The 21170-nt window shown below is 37.4% G+C and overlaps 1 pseudogene and 1 gene segment (V, D, J or C); both read left to right on the top strand.

Annotated features, from left to right (window-relative positions):
• The first annotated feature begins 5150 nt into the window (after nucleotides 1-5150).
• On the top strand, nucleotides 5151-6356 carry LOC125415314 (T cell receptor alpha variable 13-1-like). The segment is given in 2 exon segments: nucleotides 5151-5383; nucleotides 5785-6356. Coding segments are annotated over 2 exon segments (378 nt in total).
• Nucleotides 6357-20064: 13708 nt separating this feature from the next.
• Nucleotides 20065-20760, top strand: LOC148120177 (T-cell receptor alpha chain V region 2B4 pseudogene; annotated as a pseudogene). The gene is made up of 2 exons (XR_015734629.1): nucleotides 20065-20217; nucleotides 20411-20760. The product of XR_015734629.1 is annotated as a T-cell receptor alpha chain V region 2B4 pseudogene (transcript).
• Nucleotides 20761-21170: the final 410 nt, after the last annotated feature.

Below are 21170 nucleotides of genomic sequence, written 5' to 3'. Positions count from 1 at the left end.
CCATTACCTGCTGGAAGAAATTTTAAATGTATGCAAAGAAATGAAATATGCCAAATGGTTTTATTTTATTTTGCAGAATTTGGTAAATTAAAACTTGTATACCATACAATAGATACATTTTCAGGATTTCAATGAGCAACTGCTTTGAGTTCTGAATAGGCTGATTCTGTAATTATACACCTATTAGAAGTTATGACTGTTGTGACCTGCACAAAATAGGATTGACAATACTTCAAAATATGTCTCTAGTAAAATGAAACATTTTTGCATTTTATAATATAAAACATATTACTGGTATGCCAAAGAATCCTACAGGACAAGCGGGTGTAGAAAGATCTAATTTCACTTTAAAATAGATGCTTAATAAACAGGTAGTGGGAACTAAGACCCCCCCCAGAGATAGATCATGCTTTATTAACATTTAATTTTCTTAATGCGAATAAGAAAGGGATAATAGCTGCAGATAGGCATTAAACAATAGAAAAAAACTACTGAGTTAAATCAGCCTGAGTACTTCAAAGATGGGTTGTTATCAGAATGAAAACCAAGCCATATATAACACAGGGGAAGTGGTTTGTTTTTTCTTACTGGAGATGAAGAGTTATGAATACCATCAAAATTAATAAAGATTCTATTTGAACAATAGAGACCTAATAAGGAGAAATAATGCTTCAGTAACTAATGTGACATATCTAAAGAAAAACTCAACAAATTATGTTTGGGGCAGAGTTCTGCTTCTTTTTTTTTGTCTTTATAGGAAAATAGAGATATTCACCTTCAAGAAATTAAAAGACCTTGGACATCTAGACATCTAAAGAAGGAGGGAAAGCTATCTAGAAAAAAATATTAAGCAAAGAAAAATCTGACCTATGGTACCAATTTTCTCAGCAGGACAAAATATCACTACCTAAACATCTATATCTCTTTATTTCTCAGAAAAGCTATAGTCCCAACTCAATTAAACATCAGTGTTAGCATTGGAGTTGGAACATAGCTCTCTCACTCTGTAATTCCAAGCATACTGTTAAAAGAAAAATTAAGAGTCTCTGTCTCATATCAGAAGAGCTGCCTGGTGTGGGATAGAAGACAACCAAGAAGGCAATGCCAAGAATCCTAGTGCTGCTGCTTGACAAAGATCACAGTGCTCAGATGACTTGGACTGACTGTTCCCTGCCTTTGCTAGAAGTTGCTGTACAACTCTTGTATGTCTTTGACATCTTCAATGTTTATTAACTCCTTGCTGTTAAGGGCACGTCACTGAAGACTAGAACTGGAACAATGAACCAATTCTTGTAAAAGCTGATGTTAAGAATAAACTTATGGTGATTCCCTGGAAGAGTTAGCTGTACATAAATTGAGTCTTCTATAGAAATTATTAATTAAGTAATACCAAAGAATGTGAGCTATAGGATCTAAAACAAATCATTTAAGCAGAAAAACTTAGGAAAACTTTAGAGGCTGACAAGCTATAATTGAATCATTACATTTTTTGTGTTTTGCCTCAGAAACATGGAACTAGTACTAGCAAGGGAAAAAAATCTTGATTACCAAGTATAAACAAGAAAAGAATTCTTGATTACAAAGTTAATTGCAGGCTTTGGTACCCTCCTGAAGGCAAAGTAAACAGTTTTAGGAATTTTGATGTTCTTTTACCTCCTTTTTATAAACTTAAAAAGGGTTTTTGTAGACTTCAGGGAATTGGCTTAATTTCAGCTCTCACAGGTAATGGACCCCAGGTTAATACTATGAATCAACAACTTGTTTCCCCACCTCCATGGCTATGAAACAATTCTAAGCTAGCTACCAACATAAAGTCTTTCCATCAACAAATTACAGTCATTATTCAGTTCGATTTAAATTTTGTTCCCAAGGTTACAAAACAATTTTTACAATCTCTCACTTCTTTTGTCTAAGTACAGCTTAAGTTCACAAACAAAAAAGGGGGAGATGGCACAGCCATATCTGATGGGAATGGCAGAAGTCATAAAGCCAGCACAACTGTTAGACAAAGATCCAACAAAGCTGAGCCACATGATGGTCACCATGTCACCTTTGGTTTTCATCTCCACCTGTTGCATACTTGAGAGACTTTTAATATTTGCATAATTTGGGGATATTGAATTGATGGAAATTTTTATATAAATAATTTATGCCTTCTTCCAGGAATTCTATTTCAAAGCTTCCTCAGGACAACCCTGAACATACTATTCCCCCTATTTTAGGGAGGTATACTCCCTAAATATCTCCCTACAATAATCTACTTGAAGGTTTTCCTTATGCCTTGGAGGTTGTGGCACACATAAAAAAGCCAGAAGTCTCTTTATGAGGCTATGGCACATTTTTTAAATATCTGTCCTTTCATTTACTCAGGAACAAGATAATCAAAACAAAATAAGCTTTAAAAGGTCAACAAGATTCATTGGCCTGGAGGAGTTGGCCACAGTTCAGATTACAAGCCTCTTCCCACTATACACTCAGGCAATTATGGGTCATATACAGCAACAAAGATAGATTAGCTATAGTTACCACTGTCCTACAAAGAGACTTATACTGATGGGCAAAGAATGATATAGAAAAATGATAAAAGTATTCTATAATGATATAAAAAATAAACATTGTATTATGCCAGAATTTGAAAAATAACTGCAGCAATTTTGACCTGAGGATATTTCTTGGGCCCTCTAACCATTGAGAGTTAATAATACACTGCTTGGGACATGACAGTAAGCCCAGGAGTGCTTGAAGTTTGTTTGGGTCTAATGTCCTTGTAACCACAAAAGCAACAAGCCTGAGAACAGCTTGTCATATACCTCTAGATTCTTAAAAATTGGGTTATGGGGCTGTTGAAAAAAATAGTTATGAAAAATAACTGCTTATCAATGATTGGAAATGATAACTCTGTTCTGTCATAATTTATTAATTATGACTAAAAGACGAACAAAAGAAAGTTAAACATTTGTCCAAAGCCAAAAATGATATCATCTATGTTTTAAAGCAACAAGAATGTATCCCTCATACTAAATCATACTAAATTCTGCAAAAATAAAGAAGGACTCTGGCTTCCAGTCAATCAAGTTGCAAGATTCTTCTAACCATCGTGTCCTGCTTCCCTCCCTTCCTCAAAAACTTCTTACATCCTCTGCTCTCCACCACCAGGGATGGTTCCAGGCATCTAGGGACTATTGTCAAAACTCCGTTTTTTATCCCAAATTCAATTTCTCCTCATACATATTTTTGACTGTTTGGTTCTTTTTTTACATAAATAGCTATCTTAAGATTTAAATTTTCAATTTTGATTTTAATAATGTTTAAGTTATCCACAGTGAACCAAAATATTTCTTTACAGAAATCTCTGAAGTCTTCAGAAGGAGGATGGGACTAGGACTCTACCTGGATCCTAAGGACAACACCAATAGGCCTTATCCATTACTCAGAGACTGGCTACAAATTAGTCCTCTTGAGACTCAACTATTGTTTTAACTTTATACAGAATCCTATGGAGACATCCACTAGGCAGCAGAAAGAAATTCTAAGAAAATGATGTCCTAAAGATTTTGTTCTGTCAGTTTTATGGATAATCATCATCTGTTAGGAGTTGGTTATAAGTTGTAATAGGGTTGGGAGGGGAACAACAGATTTTAGACTTAGGAAATCTTTTGGGAGAAAATGAGGGAATAGATACCTATAGCCCTGTATTTCCAAAAAATTTCCTAAGTCTAAAATCTGTTGATCTGTTGTTCCCCTCCCAACTCTATTACAACTTATAACCAACTCCTAACAGATGATTTATATATATCCCTACAGGTGGGATACCTAGGGAGTTGGGTGTGGTGGGAAGAGGGGATCCTGAAGTAGGTTATATTAAGGCAAAGAATTATGTGGCTATATGGGGATGGGAGGGCTAAAGACCCTGGGTTTGAACCAAAAGTTACAGCCTTCAGTGACTGAAGTTGAGGATGGGACCTTAAGCAGGTTGTTACCAGGCTGCGTGTGAGAATGGAAAGATTGTAACGGAGAGTAGAAAAGACTGTGTGAATAACCTACTTGAGTCCCTGCCAGTGTGGTCACTGGGGTAGATAATGTTTTTATGTAGTGCATGGTAAGACTAAGGGAAGGGGATGGACTAGAGTGGATGCTGAGCTGGTCCATAGGCATGAGGGAAACTGAGTCCTCTGAAAGATTTAGTGGAGTCCCTGGGGTGGAGGCAGAGAGGAAGAATAGGAACCTACTAGCGGTCTTCTCCAGGTCTAAGGATGGTACCCTGGAGACAGAAATGAGGAGGTGAATGACAATGAAAATGGTCTAGCTGTTTCCCAAGCCTGTGTGTACACTGCATTCCCAGATAGATAGTGTTTGTAGCTCTTCACAGTTGAGACAAAGAAATGAGAATCAGAGAGTACTGGGAGGGTCCACAGGAAGGAGGAAAGATGGGTTTGTTGCAAGGTTTGGCAGATTCTCCAGGGAATCACCACTGCTCTTCTATCAGTAATTCTGTCTAGATGCTGGGGAATGAGTGAAATGGATGATGCCCTCCTCAAGATCAAATGACTCCTGAGAACTTTTCTAAGAGTAGCATTGCATATTTTTGATTCCAGGCTAACTTCTCTGGAAATTCAGATACTTACATAAAATCATCATATCTGTATTTTCAAAAAGAACTCACTCTAATAGAAAAAAAAAGATTTTTCTCTTGCAACTCAAAGCTTATGAGAGACCTCAAAAAATCATTTCCCCAAGTGCCATAAGTTCAAGGATAAATGCTATCTCTGTATCTGAGAAAAGGAAGAGCTGTTTGGTGAGTGATCCAAGATTTCTGAGATATGGCAGTGGGTTAGGAAACAGTTCACACAGAAAGAAATGTATATACAACACATATGAACACATCATATATATTTACATACAAAACATAATATATATTTATATATAAAATATGATGCATATTCTATGCTAGACTAAAATAAAGAAGCAGACTCACTAGTGTGTACAAATACCATTCTTGTTCTCTCAGCACTAGATCCACTTGTTATGACATATTGCTGTTTTACGTGTTTGAGTTCCTCATAGGCCAGAGAACCCGTAAGGAGCAGCCTCTCTGGTTAAGGGTGTAACCACAAGGTGGTAGTAGATATCAGCTGCTGGGGCAGGCAGAGGACTCACTTCCTTGTATACATATTGTGCAGGCTTAGGGCAGAAGCACAGCCTTTTTCTCAGTGCCTGGGTGGATAGTTGAAGAGGTAGAATTGTTCCTGAGAAAGAATAATACCCCAACATTTGTAGCTGACCTCCTAGTCATCATAATTATACACTGAACCTTAATTAATTGGAAGAACAATGAAGACATATGTTCCTACTTTATTCATGCTCTCGTGGCTGCAGCTGAATGGTGAGTTAAGATTTTAAAACCACAGAATACTCAGTGGGCATTTCTTTTTTTTCTGATGGTTCTTTTTTTATCAATTACTTTTTAATGTTTTTACTGTGCTATACATTTTTCTCTGCTCCACTTCCTTCCTCCCCTCTCCCCATCGACTTCTCCTGTGACCACTACACTCCCAATTTACTCAGGAGATCTTGTCTTTTCAGATCCTTCCTGTTTATATCCATTTACGTTTCTTTTAGGGTCCTCTTTGTTGTCTAGGTTCTCTGGGATTGTGGGTGGTAGGCTGGTTTATCAGTGGACATTTTGGAAACATCCAGGAAGAACTTTATCTTATTCAACTTTTCTCTACTGACTGTAGAAAAAGATAATTCACAACCGTTCTTTCTTTCCATTTTCCTAAATAGGGGTGAGCCAAGGTGAGCAGGTGGATCAGCGTCCTTCCACCCTGAGAGTCCAGGAGGGAGCCAGAGCTGTCATTAACTGCACATATGAAGACAGCGCCTCGCCCTACTTCCCTTGGTATAAGCAAGAACCTGGAAAGCATCCTAAGCTCATTATTGACATTCGATCAAATATGGAAAGAAAGCAGGACCAAAGACTGATCATTTCACATGATAAGAAAATCAAACACCTCTCCCTGCACATCACAGACACCCAGCCTGGAGATTCTGCCATGTACTTCTGTGCTGCAAGTGCACACTGCTCCCCAGGCACCTGCAACCTGTCCTAAAACCTGCCACAGGGCTTGGGGCCCCATCCACATCCTGTGTCTTGTTTGTGCAGCACTTGCCAGGTGTTAGTTTGCAAATGACAGCTATAGTACAGACATTGAAAACACAAAATAAGTAATTAGCTTCGAGTCGCTCAAAACAATTTAGAATGGTTTTCTCCTTTTCAAAAAATTTATTTAAAAATTAAAATACAATTTTATTATTTTCCTTTCTTCCCTCCAGCCCCTTCTAAATCCCTTTTCTTATTCCCTCTCAAATTCAGTCCTTTGCTAAGATATTACTAACTTTTATTATTTAGTTATTATTTTTAAATTAACTAATTTTTAAACTATTATTACATATGTGGATAATGTAATTGACTATGTCTGATTACTGTTGTTTGTGTGTATATAATTTTAGGGCTGATCACTTGGTATTGGATATCCAATATTATCCTCAGGGATAAATACTTCTTCCTCTATTCTTTAATTGTCTGAAGTTCATTGTCTAGAGCATGGATCATCATCAAGTTAGGAGATAGATATCAAAGTGATACAAACAGGAAAAAATAAATCAAATTATTACCAAGTGATATGATATTTAATATAAGAGATTCCAAAACCTCTACCAGAAATTTCCTAAAATTATCAATGATTTCAGCTACATAGTAGAATACCAAAGACACTTAAAAACATCAAGAGTCTTTCTATGCATTACCAACAAACATGATGCAAAAGAGATCTTCCACACATACTCATTTAGTACAGCTTCAAATACTAAAATATCTAGGAATAGACATACCCAAGGAAATGAAAAACTTCTTTAAGAAAATATTTTAAATCTCTGAAGAAACAGGTTGAGAAAGACACTAGAAAATGTAAAGTCTTCTCATGCTCATGAATTAGTAGAATTAATGTTGTGAAAATGACCACGATACTATAAGTGATTTAAAAATTCAGTGCATTTATGCTGGAGAGGTTGTGGGGTAAAGGAAACACTCCTGCACTGCTGGTGGAAATGCAAGCTGGTACAGCCCCTTTGGATATCAGTGTGGTGATTTCTCATAAAATGAGGAAACAACCTACCTAAAGACCCAGTAATACCACTTTTGGGTATATATCCAAATGATTCTCATTTGTGCCACAAGGACATGTGCTCAACTATGTTCATAGCAGCATTGTTTGTCATAGCCTGAAAACAACCTAAATGTCCTTCGACCAAAGAATGGATAAGAAAAATGTGGTAGATTTACACAATGGAGTACTACACAGCAGAAAAAAATAATGACATCTTGAATTTTGCAGGAGAGTGGATGGAGCTAGAAAACATCATTTTGAGAGGGGTAACCAAGACACAGAAAAACAGTTATCACATGTTCTCACTTATAAGTGTTTTTTAAACATAAAACAAAGAAAACCAGCCCACAAATCACAATCCCAGAGAACCCAGACAACACTGAGGACCCTAAGAGAGATATACTTGAATCTAATCTATATGGGTAGTACAAAAAGACAAGATCTCCTGAGTAAATTGGGAGCTTGGGGACCTTGGGAGAGGGTTGAAGGGGGAAGGGGAGGACAGCAGAGAAAAATGTAGAGCATAAAAAAAAATCAATAAAAAATTTAAAAAAAGGTCCAGTGCATTCCAAATCAAAACTCCACAACATCCTTCACAAAAATATGAAATAAAACACCTATGTCCATATGGAAGCACTCAGTATATGAAATAGACAAGACCAAATAAGAATTGTCACACAGCATATAATAGCTAAAATACCAAGTATATATAGAAAAGAAAATATAATGAAAACTAACCAAGAAAAAAATAGGTCACATTTAAAGACAAAAATTAATATCATCTATTAATAGTTAAAAATTTCAATATTCCATTTCTCAGGTAAACAGTTCACCTGGAAAAAATATTAAAAGAGAAACTATCAGAATAAATTGAAATACTACAACAAGTAGACTGAACAGATACTAGAAAATACTCTATCCAAATGCCAAAGAATACATATTCTACTCAGCAGCATGTGGGACATTTTCTAGAATGAAAAACATATTGGGACATAAAATAAATCTACAAGTTCAAAAAATTTTAAAAACAGTCCTTGTAGTTTATCTGACCACAATGCAATAACACACACACACACACACACACAAACACACACACACACACACACACACACACACACAAGTAAATGACAGCATTTCATTCTTTTCTATACTCGAGTGGTGTTCTACTGTGCATACTTCTTTTACTTCCTTTTTTCCCCATACAATGCACCCAATCATACCTGATTCCCAGTCCTTAGAAGTCTACCCTCCCACCCTTGCACCCTCCTCCCATAGAGAAAAAAAATACACCAATTTCAATTTGCCTTGCTCATACACTTATTGGAGCATGGTCAAACTCCCTCTGACCAGCCCCTTAAAGGTAAATGAGTTCTGCCTCACCCCTCCAGAAGCCATCAACTGTAAAGAGTTACACTTCAGCATCTTTATTACATTTTTTAAAGGATTCTCTTCAAAAGCTTCATGTCTGGACTCTGTCTTTCTTTTGGGGTAGAGGGTAGGGAGAGGTTGTCACAGAAGCCTTCAATGTCTCTCATTCTCAGTTATGAATCAGCAGCCATGGACACCACCACAGCAAAAGAAGCTTCCTTGCCCATAACAACCAGCAGGAGCACAGATTGTGGACTTGCACATTGTTTCCAGGAGCAGCACAGATCACAGTCATTATGTTAAATGAAATAAGCCAATCACAGAAAGACAATACTACATGATCTGTTTCATTTGTAGAATAGAATGTTGCTCTTACTTAAGCTGAAAATAGAATGGCAGCTACTAGTGTCCTTGGAGAGCAGATAGATGAGGAGATGAGGAAGACGGATATACAGATGTGAACACTAAAAGTAAGGATTTCTCATGTGCCACTGTACTGTATGGTGACTAAAGATGTCAGGTATGGACTATGAATTTCAAAAGTACAGAAGAATGCATTTGGAAATTTTCTATAAAGTGATGATAAATATTTGAGGATATATATATATATATATATTCAATGTGAAAAGAAAAATATATTCATGTATTTTATAACCTTCGTTTTTATATGAGTAAAATATAATTAAATAAAAATAGAAAATAAACAACTAAATAAGTTTATTAGTTAGTTTCAATCTAACTGCTCAGTTTCAATCCAATCCAACCCCACCAAAATAAAAACCTCAAGTAAACACACAAACTCATGGATATTAAACAATTAATTATTAAATGATGAAGACATCACATAAGAAATTAAGAAACAAATAAAAATTTCCTTTAGCTAAATGAAAATGAAAACACAATACTACAAAACTTAATGAGACACACTGAAAACAGCCTGGTGAGAGAAATTTACAGCTCTAAGTACCTATATTAAAAATTCAAAAACAACAAAACAAATGGCTAAACGATGCAACTCAAAAAGAATAAGTGAAATCCAGAATCAGTTGTCAGCAAGAAATAATAAAAACCAGAGCAGAAATCAACAAAATAGAAACAAAGGAAACAATACAAAGAATCAATAAATTTAAAAGCTGGCTCTTTCAGAAGATTAACAGATTGACAGATCTTTTAGTCCAGTTAAACAACAACAAAAAAAGAGGTAACCCAGTTTATCAACATCAAAAGTGAAGAGAAAAACATGCAACAGATACCAAAGAAATTCAGAATATTATTAGGAAATATTTTAAAAACTGGTACTCCATTAAGTTGAAAAGTATAGAAAAACATATGTTTTTGCCTAATAAAAAGCAGAAGATAAAATATAGCCCCAGTCACAGAAATTAAGAGTGTAGTGTAGAAAGATTCCACAGCTGTGAGCAGGTCCTGGCATGGATTAAGAGTTAGACGGGCTGGTTTATTGATGGATAAACCTTAAGTAGCTACTACAGTTTCCCAAGTAAATCAAAACGTTTGTCAAGTGTTGTCAAAAGAAAGCACATTTAAGCACATGCTCTGGGAGCAATAGAGTGGTTTATTATATGTAGCTATGTAATAATGGGGGACATAATGTCTCTAGAAAAATGGTCTAATTGTGCCAATATTGGTTCACAAAAGTGGAGATGATGCCTGGGGAAGAAAGGTACAGACTGAGCTCTGAGTAGATCCAGTGAAAGAATTTTGGATGCTCTTCAAGATGTGGGACCATAGGCACTTCAACAAACACCAGGAGCACATCTCAGGGTGATTTTTCCTAAGCTTCAGCTCATTTCTTAATTAAGCAGAGAGAACAATCATGGCCCATCCTTGAGAACAGTTAATGTTGATCTCTGAAGGGGTGGGGCCAAGAAAGAGTTAGAGGAATCCAGACAGATGGGAAAGCAAAGTAAGCTCCTTGAGATGCCAAGTTCTTGTTCCCAGAAGACAATTTGAGTTGAACTGGTGGGAAGTCATAGGGTGAGGTAACTAAACAAGGCAAAGAGTGGAATGAAGAAGACACATAGGTCCAAGAAAACCCCTAGCCAAAGTCCAATTAACTGATTAACTTTAAGGACCCTCCTGTTCCAGTGGATAAAGGTCATACTTTTGCTTTCTCCACAGCTCCATCGTCTGTCTTTCTAGGATGTTCTAGTCTTTGTCTATCTCAAGGATGGAGCACAGTACTGCCCTAGATGATCAGCATCCCTGTTATGGATGTTTGTTACTGCACTTCCAAGCACTTCTAGTACCACCTTACTAAAGAGCTGACCTTTCTTTAACAAAATATATAAAATAAAATCTATGCCAAGATTCCATCTTACCCCCCAAATAATGGCTATCATCAAGAAAACAAAAGGCAATGATGTTGGGACAGGATGCAAAATAAACACTTATATATAGTTGATCAGAATATAAATTATATTTATATAAATATAATAAATTTATAAATAAAATAAATTTAATATAAATTATGGAAACCATTAAGAAATTTAGTGTAGCATTTCCTTGCTAAAAATCCCACCAAAATATAAATTACACATAACCCAGCTTTAGTACCCCCATGTTCCCGAAGGAATCACACTCAGTATACAATAAGGATATGTGCACAGCATGCTGTTTTTGTACTATTCGCTTTAACCAAATAATACGATTAGCTCAACTGTCCATCAGTGAGTGCAAAAGAGAAAAATGGGGAGTGAATATGAGTACATATCTGATATGTGTCTATTCATATGTTATAATAAACAATATTTTATTTAATTAGTACTACTAATAAAAATAAATAGGAACTGGAGAGAAGGCTCAATCCATGAAGTGCCCATCTCACCAGCATGGAGAACTGTGTCCAGATCCCCAGAATACATGTATTATCCAGCATTGCAACCACATCTGCAGCCCTAGCACATTGCCAATCCAGTCTATAGAATTCACTGACAAAGCAGATTGGAATGATGAGCATCATTCAGTGAGAAATTCACAGGCAATTTCTCATGTGTGCCTTTGTGTCTCTGTGTGAGAAAGGGTGGACAGGAAAAAAAAGAAGGGCTTTATGAAATATCATATCAACATATCATAATATCATGATAGTGAAATCTAGGACAATTTATTCTAATTGGTTGAACAAGGTTTTAAAATTCATCTTAAGTAATAAGACACACATAAAAAGTAATCAAAGACAACAACTAATGTTGATCTCTGACCTGTAAAGATGTACACACACCCACACCGATGTGTTCACATACATACATACACACACACACACACACACACACACACACAAATACACATAACATGTACAAAAATAAATGAATGAGTAAATAGACAAATAATTAAATAAAATATAGTTTGATTGTGAGCTGGAGCCATATATGTAAAGTCATATTTAAAACTATTTTATTTTAAAGAGTTCTTTTTAATTATAGAAAATTTCTTTAAAATTTATGATAAAGGAACAATATAAGGGTGTAATGGTGACACAGAGATGAGAAAAATATTATAAATTATTATTGGTTGAGAGGTTCTTCAGAAATGTTACAAGAAAGTAACTAGTGAAATAACTCTCATTTGCTGAAAACAAGTTACCATTTGGTGAAAATGTTCACATAAGCACACACATACATAAACTTGGACAAATGTCTCAAACTTCTCATTTTACTAAACTATTGCTTGTTTTAATAGTTCACATAAGAGGCCCTTTTATCTGCGGGGTCCTTTGATTTCCAGGAGTCCCTGTTCCTGTGCTGAGGAGTTCCATCCAGACTGATGAGTGTGTGCCATCCCCAGGAAAACGGTCTGGGATGGGAGCACAGGACCCTCCAGCTCCTGCTGCAGGGGCTTCTTTGTTCCACATGACCCTGCCTCCCTCGAGCCTGCACTATTATCTGCTAGGTCACTGGCCCAGAAACAGTTCCTGCTCTTGCACTGAGGCTTCCCACTCAGAGGGGTGAGGTCCCGAGAAGGGAGTGCAGGGCACCTCCTGCTCTTGCTGCAGGGGCTTCTTTGTTCCACACGACCCTGCCCTTCCCCCCAAGTTCACCATATCGTCTGCAGGTTCCTTGAACTACCAGGAGTCCCTGTTTCTGTGATGAAGAGATCCATCCAGACCGGTGAGTGTGAACCATCCTTGGGCGGAGGGTCCAGGAAGGGAGCACAGTGCCTCCTCAGCTTCTGCTGCAGGGACTTCTTTGTTCCACATGACCCTGCCTCACCCAAGCCTGCCCTATTGTCTGAAAGGTCCTGGGCCCAGGAACAATTCCTGCTGCTGCACTGAGGAGATCCATCCAGAGAGTCAGTCACAGCATAGATTGGACCAAGTTGCCAAGACTCTCCTGGCTGCATTTGAAGGAAGAGATGGGCAGGTGCCAATGCAAGAATTCCTCCAACAACCTAAAGGGCAACAAGACAACACCAGAATCCAGGGATCATGCAACAAGAAGACTTGAATACCCTATTCCAGAAGAAGTAGAAGAAATCAACTTTAAACATAACATTATGAAAATAATACAGGACCTTAAACAGGATGTGAAAAACTGCTTTAAAAAACTGAGAAGACAAACAAAAAGGTAGAAGAAATGAAAAAAAATCTCTCAAAGATATCGAAGAAAACCAAGAAAAAGCAATCAAACAGGAAATGAAAACAGTTCAAGACTTGAAAAATGAAGTGGAGGTAATGAAGAAAACACAATCCAAGGGAAGGCTGGATATGGAAAATCTGGGTAAATGAACAGAAACTACAGAGGCAAGTATAACCAACAGATTACAAGAGATAGAAGAAAGAATCTCAGATGCTGAATATACCATAGAGGAAATAAATTCATTGATTAAGGAAAATAATAAATCCAACAAATTCTTAACACAAAACATCCAGTAAATCTGGGACACCATGAAAAGACCAAACCTAAGAATAATAGGGGTAGAGGAGGGAGAATTACAGCTCAAAGGCCCAGAAAATATATTCAACAAAATTATAGAAGAAAACTTTCCCAAGCTAAAGAAAAATATTCCTATGAAGGTATAGAAAGCATACAGAACACCAAATAGATTGGATAGAAAAAAAAACAATCCCCTCGCCATATAATATTCAAAACACAAAACACACAGAATAAGGAATGAATACTAAGAGCTACAAGAAAAAATGGTCAAGTGACATATAAAGGCAAACCTATCAGAATTACACCTAACTTCTCACTAGAAACCATGAAAACCAGAAGGTCTTGAACAGATGTGTTGTAGACACTAAGAGACCATGGATGCAAGCCCATAGTACTATACCCAGCAAAGCTTGCATTCACCACTGATGGAGAAAAAAGATATTCCAGGACAAAAACAAATTTAAACAATACATAGCTACAAACCCAGTCTTACAGAAAATATTAGAAGGAAAACCACACGCCAAGAAAGTCAACAATACCCATAATAAAACAAGAATCTGACAACCCTCCACCAGCACAACTCAAAGAAGGAAAACACACAAACACTACCACCAGAAAAAATAACTGGAGTTAACATCCACTGGTCATTAATATCACTTAATATCAATGGACTCAATTCACCTATAAAAAGGTACAAGTTAAGAGAATGGATACGAAAATAGGATCCAACACTCTTCTGTTTGCAAGAAACATACCTCAAACTCAAAGACAGACACTACCTCAGAAGAAAGGGTTGGGAAAAGGTTTTCCAATCAAATGGTCCAAAGAAACAAGTGGGTGTGGCTATACTAATATCTAAAATTGATTTCAAACTAAAATCAATCAGAAGACATGGAGAAGGACATTCTATATTCATAACAGGAAAAACTTATCAGGAGGAAGTCTCAATCCTGAATATCTATGCCCCTAATATAAAAACACCTACATATGTAAAAGAAGCATTACTAGAACTCAAAGCATACATCAAACCCCACACTCTAATAGTAGGAGACTTCAACACTCCTCTCTCACCAAGGGCAGGTCAAACAGACAGAAACTTAATAGAGAAATAAGAGAACTAGCAGATGTAATGAACCAAATGGACTTAACAGACATCTATAGAACACTCCTCTCAAACAGAAATGAATATGTCTTCTTCTCAGAATCTCATGGAACCTTCTCAAAAATTGATCATATGATTGGTAACAAAGCAAGCATCCATAGATACAAAGAAATTGTAGTAATCACCTGTGTACTATCAGATCACCATAGAATAAATTTAGAATTCAACAATTCTACTCCTAGAAAGCCTACAAACTCATGGAAATTGAACAGTCAACTACCGAACTACCCCTGGGTCAAGGAAAAAATAAAGAAAAAAATTAAAGTCTTCCTTGAATACAATGAAAATAAAGACACAACATGTCCAAACTATGGGACACTATGAAAGCAGTGCTAAGAGGAAAGTTTATCGCACTAAGTGCTCACATAAAGAAAATGGAGAAAGCACACATTAGAGACTTAACAGAACACCTGAAAGCTCTAGAAAAAAAAAGAAGCAGACTCACCCAGGAGGAGTAGAAGACTGGAAATAATTGAACTGAGGGCTGAAATCAACAAAATTGAAACACAGAAAACAATTAGAAGAATCAATGAAACAAAAAGCTGGTTCTTGGAAAAAATCAACAAGATTGACAAACCCCTATCCAAACTAATCAAATGGCAGAGAGAGAACATGCAAATTAACAAGATCAAAAATGAAAAGGGGAACATAATCACAGACACAGAGGAAATTCGAAGAATTATCAGATATTACTATAAAAGCCTGTATGCCACAGAATTGGAAAATGTGAAAGAAATGGACTTTTTTTTAGATAAGTACCATATAGCAATATTAAATCAAAACCAGGTGAACAATTTAAGTAACTCTGTCAGTTGAGAAGAATTAGAAGTTGTAATCAAAAACCTCCCTCCCCAAAAAAGCCCAGGACCAGTTGGTTTCAATGCAGAATTCTACCAGAACTTCCAAGAAGAGCAAGTACCTATACTCCTTAATGTGTTTCACAAAATAGAAACAAAAGAGTCATTGCCAAACTCCTTTTATTAAATTACAGTTACCCTGATACTAAAACCACACAAAGACTCAACCAAGAAAGAGAATTACAGATTAATCTCACTCATGAACATCGATGGAAAAATTCTCAATAAAATTCTGGCAAACCAAATCCAAGAACACATCCAAAAATTATTCATTATGATCAAGTAGGTTTCATCTTAGAGATGCAGGGCTGGTTCAACATATGAAAATCTATCAATGCAATCCATCATATAAATAAATTGAAAGAAGAAAACCATATGAACATTTTATTAGATGCTGATAAAGCATTTGACAAAATTCAACACCCATTTATGATAAAGGTCATGGAGAGATTAGGGATACAAGGTTCATACCTATATACAATAAAAGCAATATACAGCAAGCCGACAGCTAACATCAAGTTAAATGGAGAGAAACTCAAAGCCATTCCACTAAAATCGGGAACAAGACAAGGCTGTCCACTCTCTCCATACCTCTTCAATATAGTGCTTGAATTTCTAGCAATAGCAATAAGACAACATAAGGAGATCAAGGGGATTCGAATTGTAAAGGAAGAAGTCAAGCTTTCGTTATTTGCAGATTGTAATATGAAGGAGCAGCGGGCGCTATACCCGCCGGATCCCGGCTACCTTGCGAGTTTACACCCGAAATAATTACACAGAAACTGTATTCATTTAAACACTGCCTGGCCCATTAGTTCTAGCCTCTTATTGACTAACTCTTTCATCTTGACTAACCCATATCTAATAATCTGTATGCCACCACGAAGTTGTGGCTTACTGGCATGACCTTGGCCAGCATCCATATCAGGAAAGGAACTCATGGCATTTGCCTCAATGCCTTCTTCCCAGCATTCTATTCTGTCTACTGCGCCCACCTAATTTTCTGCCCTATTAAAAGGCCAAGGCAGTCTCTTTATTAACCAATGAAAGTAACACATAGACAGATGACCCTCCTACACCATTTTCCCTTTTTCTGTTTAAACAAAAAAGAAAGGCTTTCACTTTAACATAGTAAAATCACATATAGAAAAAAAGTTATAAAGCAAGAATTACAGTTACAATATTTATATCTATTTTAAATTTTATCATAACTAAGGAAAACTATAACTATAACTAACCATTCTTCAACTCCATCAAAGACTCCAGAAGGATATAATATTACCTAAGCAAACAAGAAATAAGCAACTTCCAAACTCTAGAAATGACAGAGACATCTCCCTGCCTGTACAGTCACCCAAAGTTCTTTTGTACCATTGGGGCATTCATTATGAGCCTACAGGCCCATAGTCTCCAGCAGACATTTCCATGAAAAAGGCAATTTCTAGTAGACATGATCCTGCTGCCTACTCAGTCAGGAAGAGCCGAGCCATGGTCATGGTCTCAGTTACTTTCTTCCCCATCCTGAGCAGGCATGCAAACATCTGGGCCCAGAAATGCTCCATAGCCGGAGACTGCACCAGAGGCAGGGTCCAGGAAGCTGTGTTTTAAAATGGCACAGCTTTTTTTTTCTGCTACTGTTGCTGAATCAGGAAATCTTTCTACAGTATGCCCAAGCTAACAACAAAAAGCCGTGTTAAAATCTACATTTGTGTCTAGAATTCCTTTTTAAGCACTCTTTGAGATTTTTGTGGAGTTAGTTACTATGTTGGGCAGCAATCTATAAAGATGATATGATAGTATTATAAGTGACCTCAAAACTCTGCCAAAGAACTCCTACAACTGATAAACACCTTTAGTAATGTGGCAGAATACAAAATCAACTCCAAAAAATCAGTTGCCCTCCTCTACACAAAGAACAAAGAAGTAGAGAGGGAAATTAGAGAAACACCCACTTTCATGATAGCCACAAATAGCATAAAATATCTTGGGGGTAATTCTAATCAAGGAAGTGAAAGATCTATTTGACAAGAACTTTAAGTCTTTGAAAAAAGAAATTGAGGAGGATACCAGAAAATGAAAAGATCTCCAATGCTCTTGGATGGGTATGATCAACATAGTAAAAATGGAAATTCTACCAAAAGCAAACTATAGATTCAATGTAATCTCCATCATAATCCCAACAAAATTCTTCACAGACCTTGAGAGAACAATAATCAACTTTATATGGAAAAAGAAAAAATCCAAGATAGCAAAAACAATTCTATACAATAAAAGTACTTCTGGAGGAATTATCATTCCTTACTTCAAACTCTATTACAGAGCTACAATAACTGAAACAGCTTGGTATTGGCACAAAACCAGAGACATTGACCAACGGAATCAAATAGAAGTCCTGGATATTAATCCACAAACCTATGACCACCTGATTTTCGACAAAGGAGCTAAAATTATAGAATGGAAGAAAGAAAGCATCTTTAACAAATGGTGCTGGCATAACTGGATGTCAACCTGTAGAACAATGAAAATAGATCGACATTTATCACCATGCACAAAACTGAAGTCCAAATGGATTAAAGACCTCAATATAAATCTGACCACACTGAACCTGAAAGAAGAGAAAGTGAGAAGTAGTCTGCAACACAAGGGCACAAGAGACCACTTCATAGGTAGAACTCCAGTAGCACAGACAAGAAGAGCAACAGTGAATACATGAGACCTCCTGAAACTGGGAAGCTTCTGTAAAGCAAAGGACACTGCCATTAAGATAAAAAGGCATCCTGTTCAATGGGAGAAGATCTTCACCAACCCCACAACAGACAAAGGTCTGATCTCCAAAATATATAAAGAACTCAGGAAACTAGACATTAAAACTCTAATTAACCCAATTTAAAATGGTGTACTGAACTGAACAGAAAATTCTCAACAGAAGAAGTTCAAATGGCCAAAAGACACTTAAGGTCATTCTCAACCTCCTTAGTGGTCAGGGAAATGCAAATCAAAACAACTTTGAGATACCATCTTACACTTGTCAGAATGGCTAAAATCAAAAAGACCAATGATAGCCTATGCTGGAGAGGATGTGGAGTAAAGGAAACACTCATCCATTGCTGGTGGGAATACAAATTTGTACAACCATTTTGGAAATCAGTGTGGCAGTTTCTCAGGAAACTGGGAGTCAACCTACCTCAGGACCCCACAATTCCTCTCTTGGGAATATAACCAAGAAATGCCCAATCATACTACAAAATATTTTGTTCAACTATGTTCATAGCAGCACTATTTGTAATATCTAGAACCTGGAAACAACCTAGGTCCCCCTCAATAGAAGAGTGGATAAAGAATGTGTGGTACATATATACTTTAGAGTTCTACTCAGTGGTTAAAAAAAATGATATCTTGAACTTTGTATGCAAATCGATGGAAATAGAAAACACTTTACTGAGTGAGATAACCCAGACCCAAAAGGAGGAATATGGTATGTACTCACTCATAAGTGGATTCTAGCCATAAACAAAGGACATTGAGCCTATAGTTTGTGATCCTAGAGAAGTTAAATAAGAAGGTTAACCCAAAGAAAAATTTATATTTATCCTCCAGGATATTGGAAGTTGACAAGGTCATCGGGCAAAAGTTGGGAACAGAGAAGTGGGGGTGGATTGGGGAGAAGGGAAGATGGGGAGAGATAAGAGAGAAGGAGAGGATTGAGGAGAGCTTGGGAGAACGGGATGGTTGAGATGGAGGAAAGGTGGATATGGGAGCAGAGAAGAAGATACCTTAACTAAGAGAGCCATTTTAGGGTTGGCATGAGACTTGGCTCTAGATGGGTTCCCAGGTGTCCAAGGGGTTTTCCCCCAGCTTGTTCCTTGGGCAGCAGAGGAAAGGGTGCCTGAAACTGTCCTTCTCCCATAAACACACTGTTGAATATCTTGCATATTATCATAGAGTCTTCATCTGGCAATGGGTAAAGATAGAGACAGAGACCCACATTGGAGAACTCCCAAGGCCCAGATGAAGAGCAGAAGGAAGAACATGAGCAAGGAAGTCAGGACTGGACTGGTGGGACTGATCTAATGAGAGCTCACCAAAGGAGAGCTGGAATGGGACTGACCGAGCATGTGATCAAACCAGACTCTCTGAATGTGGTTGACAATGAGGGCTGACTGAGAAGCCAATGATAATGACACCGGGTTTTGATTCTACTGCATGTACTGGCTTTTTGGGAGCCTAGTCTGTTTGGATGCATTCCTTCCTAGACCTGGATGGAGCGGGGGAGGACCTTGGACTTCCCACAGGGCAGGGCACCCTGACTTCTCTTAGAACTGGAGAGGGAGGGGGAAGGGGAAAGGGGAGGGGGAGGAAAATAGGAGGATGGGAGGAGGTGGAAATTTTAATAAATAAATAGAAATCCAAAAAAATAATTCACATAAGAAAAGTCTGCAATTAAAATATTTTTTGACACTAAGGTGAATCCACAGGAGGGCAGCATCTTCTCAGAGACCTGGAGGCAATTTCTCACATGGTCCTTTGTGTCTATGTGTTGTGGGGGTGGCTAGAGGGAGCAGGAGGGCTTCTGAGGTAGCAGTGCAAACCAAAACCTTCTCTCTAATTGGATGAACAGTTTGGGGTTTTTCTTTTTTTTAATGCATCTTACAGCAGAAGAATTTGAACTCCCTAAGTGTCAGTCCTTTTGTTATGGTTGAAGAGTGAATCTTTAGTGAAAATAATGATGCATCCCTTAAGTGTTTCACTGATGGTACTCTGGCTCCAACTGAGGGGTGAGTTTGACCATTGCTATGGGAACATAAAAATACAATATGGGAGGGCATTGCCCTCATATATTTTAGATGGGAGGGTAGAAATCCTAATGTATTCATGCTGGAAAAAAAAACAGGTGGGAGGCCCATGGAAAAGGTACTCTGGGGTGTTAGCATCCAGTCCTGTTTGTCTGACCTTTGTTTTTTTGCACAGGGGTGAATAGCCAGGAGAAGGTACAGCAAACCCCAGAATCCTTCAGTGTCTCAGAGGGAGCCACAGCCTCTCTCAACTGCACTTCCACCGATCGTAATTATAATTACTTCTGCTGGTACAAACAGTATCCTGGGAAAGGCCCCATGTTTCTGATGTCCATATTCTCCAGTGGTGAAAAGAAAGAAGGCAGATTCACAGCTAACCTCAATCAAGAGAGCCTGCATGTTTCCCTGCACATCAGAGACTCCCAACCCAGTGACTCGGCTGTCTACCTCTGTGCAGTGAGCACACAGTGCTCTCCAGGCAGCTGCAGCCTGCACCCAAACCTACAGGGCCCCAGCAGATTCTGAGCTAGAGTACAGAGAACAAGGTGGAGAAATTATGATTGTTCTCCTGTATTCCATACACAAAGGGAACTAAGAGCCACAGGATGGAGAGTATGATTTATAGGGAAAATACTTCATTATTCTGAGAATGAATGTAACACATATTGGTGTGGCTAAAATATTTTCCACTTTATTTTAAATGAAAAAAGTTATACACTATATTTTAATTAAGGTTTCAGTCCCCTCCCCCCATTTTCTTCCAGATTTTCCCCATCTCCTCAGACAACTAAGACCTCACCTACTTTTTCTTTTATCTCTCTCTTTAGCACACAAATGGGAATAATAAAACAAACAAAAGACAATTAAACGAAAGAAATAAAAGGCACACATACAGAGACATATTTTTAGGGTTCAGAAGAAAAAGGAACAATACC

This window comes from Myodes glareolus, chromosome 12, assembly GCF_982192425.1.
Source record: "Myodes glareolus chromosome 12, mMyoGla1.1, whole genome shotgun sequence".
NCBI lineage: Eukaryota > Metazoa > Chordata > Mammalia > Rodentia > Cricetidae > Myodes > Myodes glareolus.
This window is presented reverse-complemented; position numbering and strand designations above follow the sequence as displayed.